This window comes from Scyliorhinus canicula, chromosome 14 (genome assembly GCF_902713615.1).
Source record: "Scyliorhinus canicula chromosome 14, sScyCan1.1, whole genome shotgun sequence".
Classification (NCBI taxonomy): Eukaryota; Metazoa; Chordata; class Chondrichthyes; order Carcharhiniformes; family Scyliorhinidae; genus Scyliorhinus; species Scyliorhinus canicula.
Genome location: NC_052159.1, coordinates 6,678,015 through 6,690,438, shown reverse-complemented (window position 1 = coordinate 6,690,438; position 12,424 = coordinate 6,678,015). Strand labels below are relative to the sequence as shown.

General features: G+C 48.9%; 1 protein-coding gene across 1 annotated transcript in view; it reads right to left on the bottom strand.

Moving 5' to 3' along the window:
- LOC119977787 (protein Atg16l2-like) overlaps window positions 1–9,456 on the bottom strand; it is a 131,217-nt gene extending 121,761 nt beyond the window's left edge. Inside the window, exon 1 of the mRNA XM_038818995.1 lies at window positions 9,228–9,456. Within this exon, the coding sequence (XP_038674923.1) occupies window positions 9,228–9,333 (106 nt within the window). The 5' untranslated portion in view covers window positions 9,334–9,456. The remainder of the gene's footprint in view (window positions 1–9,227) is intronic.
- Between the last annotated feature and the right edge of the window lie 2,968 nt (window positions 9,457–12,424).

Below are 12,424 nucleotides of genomic sequence, written 5' to 3'. Positions count from 1 at the left end.
CAATGACAAACAATCCCAACACAATTGCCGGAAAGAAAAAACAGGAAGAAAAAAAAACATGAACAAAGATCAAGTAAGAGATCCAAAATCTAAACAAACACACCTCCATCCCCCAAAAGTGCAAATGTAAACCTTAACTCACTCAGCCCATATCAATACAGAAGGCATTACAGACAGCTTCCACAAAACAAAAAAATGACAAACTTTTTAAAAAAAGAACAGAAAAACAAACAAAAAAAAACATGAACTTTGCAGCAAAGTTCAAAAGTTCTCAGTCCACCACCAGTCCTTTCCCTTCCGGGACATCCAGCGCGTCCTCAAGCGACTCGAAATAAAAGTGCTGTTCCTCAAGCGTGACCCAGAGACGGGCCGGATACAACAGTCCAAACTTCACCTTTTTCTTAAAAAGGATCGACCTAATCTGGTTAAACCCCACTCTCCTCCTGGCCACCTCCACACTCAGGTCTTGGTAAACCCGCAGGATACTGTTGTCCCACTTACAGCTCCGTGACTGCTTGGCCCACTGTAAAATGCGCTCCTTATCCACGTACCTGTGGAATCTCACCACCATTGCCCTCGGGGGGTCCGCAATTCGCGGCTTCCTCGCGAGTGCTCTGTGAGCCCTGTCCACCTCCAAGGGTTGGGAGAATGGCCCATCCCCCAGAAGCTTCTCAAACATATCTGCGATGTACGCCTCAGCGTCCGTTCCTTCGGACCCCTCCGGGAACCCAACGATTCTCAAGTTCTGCCAGCGGGACCTATTCTCTAGGTCCTCCACCTTCTCCAGGAGCTTCTTCTGCTGGTCTCTCAGCATCCCCACCTCCAACTCCACCGCAGTTTGATGTTCCTCCTGCTCAGCCAGCGCCTTCTCCACCTTCTGGATCGCCCGATCTTGGGCGTCCAGTCTAAGCTCCAGCCGCTCAATTGACACTTTTATCGGGTCTGAGCAGCCCCGTTTCTGCGTAGCAAAGCCTTCCTGAATAACTTGCATCAGCTGCTCCGTTGACCGCTGGGTCGTCAAACCAGAGGGCCCGTCCTCCGCCATGCTGTCTCCTGCTGCAGCTTCAGCCCAATCCTTCTGTCTTTCTGTTTCTGCCTTTACGAGCACTTCTAGTCCTTCTCTCCATGCACCGATGTGGGAATTCAGTACACAATTGCCTTGGGCATTAATTTTTCGATTCACGTCTGGTAGAAAATCGGGGGGAAAGGTCCAAAAGTCCAACCCGAGCGGGAGCCACCAAATGGGCGACTTACTCCTTCATAGCCGCCACCGGAAGTCACAAAACCAGTCTTGAGGATGTGACAGGCGCTAGATATATAAATACAAGATGGTCACTAATACATTGCATGGGATAAACCCCAAGCTGTATGACGAGGGAGACAGAGATTATGATGAAACAAACAGAAGGGTGTCAGGCAAATTCTTTAAGTGAGAACCAGGCCAAATGTGTTAGGCTCAGAGGGGAAGGGAAGAGGAAAATAAAACTGGCAAAGAGATAGTATGAGGGTAGAATGGCAGTCACCATAATAAATCGCTTATTGTCACAAGTAGGCTTCAAATGAAGTTAGTGTGAAAAGCCCCTAGTCGTCACATTCCGGCGCCTGTTCGGGGAGGCTGGTACGGGAATTGAACCCGCGCTGCTGGCCTTGTTCTGCATTCCAAGCCAGCTGTTTAGCCCACTGTGCTAAACCAGCCCCAAAAAGGAACCGGTCGACTTTCTGCCAACATATAAATTGCATGAGGTGGAGTGCATCCCATTAGGGACACAGAGCGTGACATATGACAGAGCCCCCAGGGCAAGGTTGGAATACTTTGTTCTTTGTTTAGCTGTTTATTAAGGAAAAGGAATCTAACACGATATCAGTAAATGCAGAGATCGTGAAGGCGATGGATAAAGTGAAAATTCAAAGGGAGGAGGTTCTTGAATGGTTGGCTCTGCTCAGGGTCGATAGGTCACCTGGTCCAGATGGTTGGAGAGAAACATAAAAATAGGAACAGGAGGCAGCTATTTGGCCCTTCAAGCCTGTTCCGCTATTCATTATGATCATGGCTGATCATCAATCTCTATGTCATACTCCCATTTTCACCGCTCACCCCCTTGATGCCATTAAAATGTAAAAATTCTCTATCTCTTTCTTGAATACATTTAGTGGCTTGGCCTCCACAGACTTGTGTAGCAGAGAATTCCACAGGTTCACGACCCTTTAAGTGAAGAAATATTTCCTTATCCGCGGTTTCAAGTTTCCTCTCCCCAGCATGCTCCTGGCAAATGTCCAAGCGATCGAAACCAAGCTGGACGAATTTAACGCTCGACTTACCTCTCAGAGGGAAGTAAGAGACTGCTGTGTGCTCTGTTTCACAGAGACATGGCTTACCCCCGCCTCACCCCACTGTGCCATACAACCTGATGGCTTTGGAAGCCTTGACCCTGGAAAGGGTCCAGAGGAGGTTCACAAGAATGATCCCTGGAATGAACAGCTTGTCATATGAGGAACGGTTGAGGACTCTGCGAGGCCTGGATAGAGTTGACATGGGTGTTTCCACTTGTAGGAGAAACTAGAACCAGAGGACACCACCTCAGACTAAAGGGACGATCCTTTAAAACAGAGATGAGGAGGAATTTCTTCAGCCAGAGTGTGGTGAATCTGTGGAACTCTTTACCGCAGAAGCTGTGGAGACCAAATCACTGAGTGTCTTTAAGACAGGGATAGATAGGTTTTTGATTAATAAGGGGATCAGGGGTTAAGGGGAGAAGGCAGGCGAATGGGGATGAGAAAATATCAGCCATGATTGAATGGCAGAGCAGACTCAATGGGCCAAGTGGCCTAATTCTGCTCCATATTACCACATTGCCTTGGTCCACTGCAATTCGCGCACCGCCACATCCGGTCCACAGCAGACGCCATCTCCCTGGCCCTACATTCATCCCTGGAGCATCTCGACAACAAGGACTCCCATATCAAACTCCTATTCACTGACTACAGCTCCGCCGTCAACACCATAATCCCAGCCAAGCTCATATCTAAGCTCCAAAACTTAGGACTTGGCTCCTCTCTCCGTAACTGGATCCTCAACTTTCTGACCCATAGACCACAATCAGTAAGGGTAAACAACAACACCTCCTCCACAATAGTCCTCAATACCAGGGCCTCACAAGGCTGCATACCTGGCCCCCAACTATACTTCCTATACACACACAATTATATGACAAAATTCGGTCCAACTCCATCTACAAGTTTGCTGATGACACAACCATAGTGGGTTGAATCTCAAACAATGATGAATCAGAGTACAGGAGGGAGATAGAGAACCCAGTGGAGTGGTGTAACAACAACAATCTCCCCCTCAATAAAACTAAAGAGCTGGACATTGACTTCAGGAAGCAAAGTACTGTACACACCCCTGTCAGCATCAACGGGGCCGAGGTGGAGATGGTTAGCAGCTTCAAATTCCTAGGGGTACACATCTCCAAAAATCTGTTCCTGAGCCACCCACATCGACGCTACGACCAAGAATGCACAACGGCGCCTATATGGGCAACACAGTGGCAAAGTGGCTGCCGTGGTTGCTTCACAGCGCTAGGGTCCCAGGTTCGATTCCCGGCTTGGGGCACTGTCTGTGCGGAGTCTGCACGGATTTCCTCTGGGTGCTCCAGATTCCTCCCACAAGTCCCAAAAAATGTGCTGTTAGGTGAATTGGACATTCTGAATTCTCTCTCAGTGTACCCCAACAGGTGCCGGAGTGTGGCGACTAGGGGAACACAGCCCAGTCCATCACACGAACCCGCCTCCCATCCACTGACTCTATCTACACCTCCCGCTGCCTTGGAAAGCGGGCAACATAATCAAGACCCCTCCCACCCGGGTTATTCTCTCTTCCAACCTCTTCCATCGGGCAGGAGATACAAAAGTCTGAGAACACGCACAAATAGATTCAAAAACAGCTTCTTCCCCACTGTTACCAGACTCCTAAACGACCCTCTTTTGGACTGACCTGATTAATACCACACTCCTGTATGCTTCACCCAATGCTGGTGTCTATGTATTTACATTGTGTGCAAACCCCATCTCTCTCCATGGCTAACACTCTCCAGCCCAGGCAACATTCTCAGATAATGAAGCATGAAGCAGTCCATAAGAACATAAGAACTAGGAGCAGGAGTAGGCCATCTGGCCCCTCGAGCCTGCTCCGCCATTCAATGAGATCATAGCTGATCTTTTGTGGACTCAGTTCCACTTTCCGGCCTGAACACCATAACCCTTAATCCCTTTATTTTTCAAAAAACGATCTATCTTTACCTTAAAAACATTTAATGAAGGAGCCTCAACTGCTTCACTGGGCAAGGAATTCCATAGATTCATAACCCTTTGGGTGAAGAAGTTCCTCCTAAACTCAGTCCTAAATCTACTTCCCCTTAATTTGATGCTATGCCCCCTAGTTCTGCTTTCACCCGCCAGTGGAAACAACCTTCCCGCATGTATCCTATCTATTCCCTTCATAATTTTAAATGTTTCTATAAGATCCCCCCTCATCCTTCTAAATTCCAACGAGTACAGTCCCAGTCTACTTAACCTCTTCTCATAATCCAACCCCTTCAGCTCTGGGATTAACCTAGTGAATCTCCTCTGCACACCCTCCAGTGCCAGTACGTCCTTTCTCAAGTAAGGAGACCAAAACTGAACACAATACTCCAGGTGTGGCCTCACTAACACCTTATATAATTGCAGCATAACCTCCCTAGTCTTAAACTCCATCCCTCTAGCAATGAAGGACAAAATTCCATTTGCCTTCTTAATCACCTGTTGCACCTGTAAACCAACTTTCTGTGACTCATGCACTAGCACCCCAGGTCTCTCTGCACAGCAGCATGCTTTAATATTTTATCATTTAAATAATAATCCCGTTTGCTGTTATTCCTACCAAAATGGATAACCTCACATTTGTCAACATTGTATTCCATCTGCCAGACCCGAGCCCATTCACTTAACCTATCCAAATCCCTCTGCAGACTTCCAGTATCCTCTGCACGTTTTGCTTTACCACTCATCTTAGTGTCATCTGCAAACTTGGACACATTGCCCTTGTCCCCAACTCCAAATCATCTATGTAAATTGTGAACAATTGTGGGCCCAACACGGATCCCTGAGGGACACCACTAGCTACTGATTGCCAACCAGAGAAACACCCATTAATCCCCACTCTTTGCTTTCTATTAATTAACCAACCCTCCAATCATGCTACTACTTTAGCCTTAATGCGATGCATCTTTATCTTATGCAGCAACCTTTTGTGTGGCACCTTGTCAAAGGCTTTCTGGAAATTGGTGGAGGAGGCCAGGGAGGATCTTAAGAGGTGGGACACACTGCACTTAACGTTGGCGGGGAGGGTCCAAGTGGTGAAAATGAATATTCTGCCGAGGTTCTTGTTTATCTTTCAGGCTCTCTCGAGCTTTACGCCAATGGCCTTTATTCAGAAAGTGGACACAATCATCTCTGCCTTTGTACGGGCGGGGAAGGTGCCAAGAGTGGGGAGGACCCTGCTACAGAGGCAGGGCCAGCAGGGGGGGGTTGGCATTGCCAAACTTGCTTCATTATTATTGGGCGGCGAATGTGGACAAGGTGCGGCAGTGGTGGGAAGGAGAAGGGGTAGAGTGGGTTAGGATGGAGGAGGAATCTTGTAAGGGGTCTAGTTTGAGGGCTATGGTGACGGCAGCATTGCCAATGGCTCCGAGTAGGTATTCAGGGAGCCCAGTGGTGCAGTCCACGGTGAAGATATGGAATCAGCTGAGGAGGCATTTTGGGGGGGAAGGGATGTTGGTGCTAACGCCGCTGTGAGAGAATCATGTGTTTGAGCCCGGGGGGGAATGGATAGTGTATACAGGAGGTGGAGGGAAGTGGGGCTGGTCAAGGTGAGGGATTTGTATTTGGAGGAAGGGTTCACCAGTCTGGAGGAGCTAAGGGAGAGCGTAGAGCTGCCGAGGGGTAGTGAGCTCAGGTATCTACAGGTTAGAGACTTTGCACGAAAGGTCTGGAAGGGGTCCCTAGATTGCCGGGATACACCCTGCTGGAACGACTGCTGCTTCCGGATGTGGAAGGGGAGGGAAGAATTGGGGATATATACAAGTGGCTAGGGGAGCAGGGAGGCGAGCGGGTGGTGAAGATCAAGGATAAATAGGAAGCGGAGTTGGGAATGGAGATCAATTGGGGAGTATGGAGTGAGGCACTGCGAAGGGTAAACGGGACCTCCTCTTGTGCAAGGATGAGCCTGATACAGTTTAAGGTGGTGCACAGGGTGCATATGACTCGGGCGAGAATGAGTGGGTTCTTTCAGGGGGTAGCAGATGAGTGTGAGAGGTGTTGGCGGGGGCCAGCGAATCATGTGCACATGTTTTGGGGTTGTGAAATATTGGGAAGATTCTGGGTGGGAGTGTTCGCGGTCTGAGCCGGGATAGTGGAGGAGGGAGTGGACCCGGACCCTTTGGTGGCGATATTTGGGGTTTTCTCGAAGCCGCAGCTCATGGAGAGGAGGAAGGCCGATGTTGTGGCCTTCGCCTCTCTGATTGCACGACGACAAATGTTGCTGGAGTGGCGGTCGGCATCGCCACCGGGGGTAGCAGCATGGTTGGGTGACCTGTACGACTTCCTGCGGTTAGAGAAGATGAAGTATGAGTTAAGGGGCTCAGCGGGGGAGGTTGAGAAAAGGTGGGGGGATGTTTGTGACTGTGTTTGAGGGGCTGTTAGTCGCAGGGGTGGGGAAGATGAAAATAGGGAAAAATCTGTAGACTGTATAGATGATTGTTGGGAAGTATGTTTCCCAGGGTGTTTATTTGCTGTAACCTGTTTTGATACACATTGTAACAAAATAAGTTTTAAAAAAACACTGATCCCCGCGGGACCCCACTGGACACAGGCTTCTGTCAGGAAAACACCCCTCGCCCATCACCCTCTGCTTCGCCACTCAGCCATTTCTGGATCAAATTTGCCAAATTTCCTTGGATCCCACGGACTCTGACCGTCACTATCAGTCTCCCATGTGGGACCTTATCAAAAACGTTGCTGAGTTCCAAGTAGGCTACGTCAAATGCACTGCCCACATCTACACACCTCTTTGAAAAATTCAATCAAGTAGGCCAGACATGACCTCCCCTTAACAAAGCCACGCTGACTGATCCTGATTAATCCCGGCCTCTCCAAATGCAGATTCATTCTGTCTCTCAAAATTGCTCCCAATAGTTCCCCCACCACTGACGTTAGACTGACTGGCCTGTAGTTTCCTGGTTTAGCCCTTCCTCCCTTCTTGAATAATTGTGATGTGGAGATGCCGGCGTTGGACTGGGGTGAGCACAGTAAGAAGTCTTACAACACCAGGTTAAAGTCCAACAGGTTTGTTTCAAACACGACCTTTCGGAGCACTGCTCCTTCACCTGATTCACCTGAGGAAGGAGCTGTGCTCCGAAAGCTCGTGTTTGAATCAAACCTGTTGGACTTTAACCTGGTGTTGTAAGACTTCTTACTTGAATAATTGCACCACATTGACTATCCTCCAGTCCTCCGGCACCTCTCCTGTGGCCAGAGAGGAATTAAAATTATTTCCTCCCGTCCCTCACTCAACGACCTGGGATACATTTCATCTGGCCCTGTTTCAGACAGCCTGACATTCACAGAAATGCATTGCCGCCAATCACAGCATTGTGACCAAGGTCGGGAGCTTCCTGTGTGGATGATCACAGATAGAGGCCTGTGGCTCATAAAACCCTGGCCCAGCCTGCTTCTGGAAGCAGCCCTGAGGTTTAGTACTGCCCAATTTTCAATAACATTGCTCGTCCAAGACAAACACAAACTTCTGTATTGCTGCAGACTGTGCTGTATAAAATGGCCCATTGCTCAGAATCATTTTCTGCGCTTTGGGGAGCCATAGGAAGACTTGCATTTCTATAGCGCCTTTCACATCCCGAGAACATCACTTCACAGGCAACGAAGTGCCACTAACAAAGAACAATACAGCACAGGATTAGGCCCTTTTAGCCCTCCAAGCCTGTCCTGGTTATGATACAATCCTTGGCCAAAACCCTAAAGAACAAAGAACAATACTTTCTAATATGACAAATACGACAGCCAATTTCCCCCCAGGAAGCTCCCAGGAACTGAAATGCAATGGTGACCAGAGAATCTGGTTTGGGATGTTATTTGAGGGATAAATATTTTGAGATTCAGACTGCCACTCACTAAGACCAGCAAACGAGACAGGGGGAGTATACGTCATTAAAATCGCAGAAAAATACTGCGGGTGCCAGAGATGGTAAATAAAAATAGGAAACACTGGGAAAGAAGCTCAGCAGGTCTGACAGCATCTGTGGAGAGAGAAACAGAGTTGACGCTTTGAGTTCAATATTCGGGAGGAGACAAATTAGGCTCGAACCGTTAACTCTTGCGTTTCTCTTGTCGCCGCTGCTGCCAGAGGTGCTGGGCGGGATTCTCTATCACGCCAGCCCCGGTTTGCCGCCACCCCCAGCCAGCAGTGGATTCCTCCGTTCCGGCAGCCAGCCAATAGGGTTTCCCATTGTGGCTGCCCCCCACGCCGTCGGAAAACCCGGGCGTGAAAGTGCGCTGTTGGTGAAGCGGGGGGATCCCGCCGACGGCGAATCCCGCGAGCTGAGCTTTTCCAGCGTTTTCTGATTTTATAGGGAGACCATCTCACCAGCTCCTTCCCCTTGGCTGGGTCAAAATCCTGAAATTCCCTCCCCCCTCGGATTCTCCAAACCAGATGGATTGCAGAGATTCAAGAAGTCTGCTTACCACCCCCCTCCCCTCCCCTCCTCTCCTCTCCTCCTCCTCTTCTCACGGGCAATTAGGGATGGACAAACAATACTGGCTCAGGCCACAGCCCGAGAACGAGAGAAAGAGAGAGAGAGAGAAACAGCCCTGGCTGCCAACCACCAACATTGAGACTTGAGGGCAACAAACATGATGAGGAATCAAAGGAGTTGCTTGGCATTGTTTAGCAACCACGCCTTCTGGCCGGACCACAAAGAATTGGGGGGGGGGGGGGGGGGAAGAGAGAGATTCCGGGGGCCGCAGCCTGAGATTAAAATAAAGCACGTTTAACAATCGCAAATACATCCCCAGGCCGGCGTTACCATCGCCACCGAAGCTGCCAGGGTGTCGGTTGCACCTTAAATGAAGGAAGCTTTGAGCGTCCAGCTGGACAAGACTAAAGGTCTGCTCACAGGAGAGGATGAGAGCCTCGAAGTGCAGCTTCTGGTGCCGATCGCGGTGCTGGAGCTGGCGAATGATGTGTCTCCTCCACTTAGCGTCCGACCTGGGAGTCGCCATGGCTGAAAGTGACAAGAGAAATTGGAAACACGGCAAATTGTTACAGTGCGGCTGACGTCACCGCGCCAGGGAGGGAATCCCCGATCAGCAACAGCCTGGGAAAGACACACTAAAGGGGCATCTCTCCCTGCTCAAGAACAGGCGTCCCAGATCGATAGGTGTATGCGAACACTTAAAACATGTCATACACTGGGTGCACACCAGGCACAGGACCCAGGGGGAATGGGAGGGACTCAGATTGGCATGTACCAAATCTTAAAATCCACCCATCCAGCGGGCAGAATGGTTCGTCTTCATTTGCGGTCGGAAATCGAAAGTTAGATGAGTTTTAACCCTTGCCATTCTTTGCAAAGCTTATCCACCACCCTCTGCACCCACCCACATCCCCTGTTCCAATGACATCTTCCCGCTTAGGTGCAATGAGGGCATCAGAGATAGGGGAAACAAATGGGTTAAAGTCACTCCAGCAAGCAAGCGTTCGAGTTATCATTTTCATTTTTAAATAAAAAGGGGCGGGGTTATAGAATTCCTACAGTCCAGAAGGAGGCCATTCGGTCCATCGAACCTGCACCGACCCTCTGAAAGAGCACCCCACCCAGGCCCACTCCCCCACCCTAGCCCTGTAATGTAACCTGTACATCCCTGGACATTAAGGGGGAATTTAGCGCGGCCAATACACCTAATCATCTTTGGTTCTGGTAAAATTGGCAATTTTTCTTATCTGGAGAAGAGAAGATTCAAAGGGATTTGATCAGAAGTTCCAGGCAACAGAAATGTGCATTTATTCCAATGGATGCGGCGAGATCTTAAATCATCAGCTGAAGTCCTCAGCAGAAATGTATAACATGAAATAACAAAGCAAGTGAGATCGTGAGGACCAGGCAGGCTCGCCAGTCACATTAATGGTGGGTCGTAAAGTTCGGGCGGCGTGGGTCGTGAAGGTCCGCTGGCGTGGGTGGCGAAGGATGGCTGGTTGGCAAAAATGGGTCCGTCCCAGGCAAAAAAGTTTGAAAAACACTGTGGTAGACAGATGATTCCGTGATTGGGAGTCTGTTACCGGTGGAGTACCGCAGGGCTCGGTGCTGGGTCCCTTGCTATTTGTGGTGTACATTAATAATAATTTGGGTTTAAATGTAGGAAGTGTGATCAAGAAATTTGTGGATGGCACAAAAATTGGGATTGCGGTAAATAGTGAGGAGGATAGTTGTGGACTGCAGGAGGAGAGCAATGAATTGGTCAGGTGGGCAGTGCAGTGGCAAAGAATAATAATCATTATTAGTGTTACAAGTGGGCTTACATTAACACTGCAATGAAGTTACTGTGGAAATCCCTAGTCGCCACATTCCGGCACCTGTTCGGGTACACAGAGGGAGAATTCAGAATGTCTAATTCACCTAACAAGCACGTCTTTCAGGACTTGTGGGAGGAAACTGGAGCACCCGGAGGAAACCCACGCAGACACAGTAACTTCATTGCAATGTTAATGTAAGCCTACTTGTGACAATAATAAAGATCATTATTATTATTAAATGGAATTCAATCCGGAAAAGTATGAGGGATTACACTTGGGGAGGGATAATAATGCAAAGGATTAGACCGTGAATGACAGGACCCTGAAAGTACTGAAGATTAATGGGACATTGGAGTGCATATCCACAGATCATAGATGAAGCAGCTGAAGATGGTTGGGTCCAGGACACTACCTTGAGGAGGTCCTGCAGTGATGTCCTGGAGCTGAGATGACTGACCTTCAACAAGCAGAACAATTTTCCATTGTGCCGGGTATGACTCCAGCCATCATAGAGTTTTCCTCCTGATTCCCATCGGCTCCAATTTTGCTAAGAGCTCTGTGATGCCATACTGGGTCAAATGCAACCTTGATGCCAAGGGCAGTCACTCTCGCCTTAATAATTGCCCACAACTATGTTATGAATTATGATTACTTGTTTTAGTTGCACCTTCTGCCATGTTGATTTTTCAATGAACCAATAATTTATCTATCCACCTCTGTAACTTCCTTCTTCGTGCACTTAAATATTTTCCCTTTTGAAGGATCTCTTGTTATTGGCCACACCTTGTGATTGTGGGTTTCCCATGCTTGGCAATCTCGGGCGAAATAACCCATATTTTTGTTGAGCAAAGGGCAAGGGAAGGGGTTTAGAGCACCAAGAATGATGAATCAGCTTTACATTTTATTGTTCCTTCGTGGGATCTGGGCGTTGCTGACTGGCTCAGCATTTGCTGCCCATTCCTAATTGCCCTTGGCCTGAGCATCTCGCTCGGCCAATTCAGAAGGCAACCACGTTGCTGCGGGTCTGGAGTCACATGTAGGCCAGACCGGGTAAGGGCGGCCGATTTCCTTCCCTGAAGGAACATTAGTCGCCACATTCCGGCGCCTGTTCGGGTACACTGAGGGAGAATTTAGAATGACCAAATTACCTAACAGCACGTCTTTCAGGACTTATGGGAGGAAACCGGAGCACCCGGAGGAAACCCACGCAGACACGGGGAGAACGTGCAGACTCCGCACAGACAGTGACCCAAGCCGGGAATCGAACCTGGGACCCTGGCGCTGTGAAGCAACAGATCTAACCACTGTGCTACCGTGCCACCCTGCATATTAGCTGCCAGCCAAGACTGATAAAATGTTTCATCAACAGAATGAATTGACTCAAACTGCTGCAAATGTGGGGTTTGTTTTCCAACTTTGCTCCTATCTCAGTCCAAAGATGAGCAGGTTATGTGGATTGGCCATGCTAAATTGTGCCTTAGTGTCCAAAGATTAGTTGGGTTGGGAGGTTGTGGGGCAGTGGGCGGGGTTAGGGTGTTTAAATAAGCACACAGGGAGTCCACACTGAGTGAGAATGAAGAACTCTGATTTATTTACAGTTACGTTAAAGACAACTGTTAAGGAATGGGTTAAGGGTTAATGGGGCCTCAATACCGGTGCCCCGCAAGGCTGCGTACGTAGCACCCTACTCTACTCCCTGTACACACACGACTGAGGGCAAAACTTGGTTCCAACTCCATCTACAAGTTTGCTGACGATACGACCATAGTGGGCCGGATCTCGAATAACGACGAGTCCGAA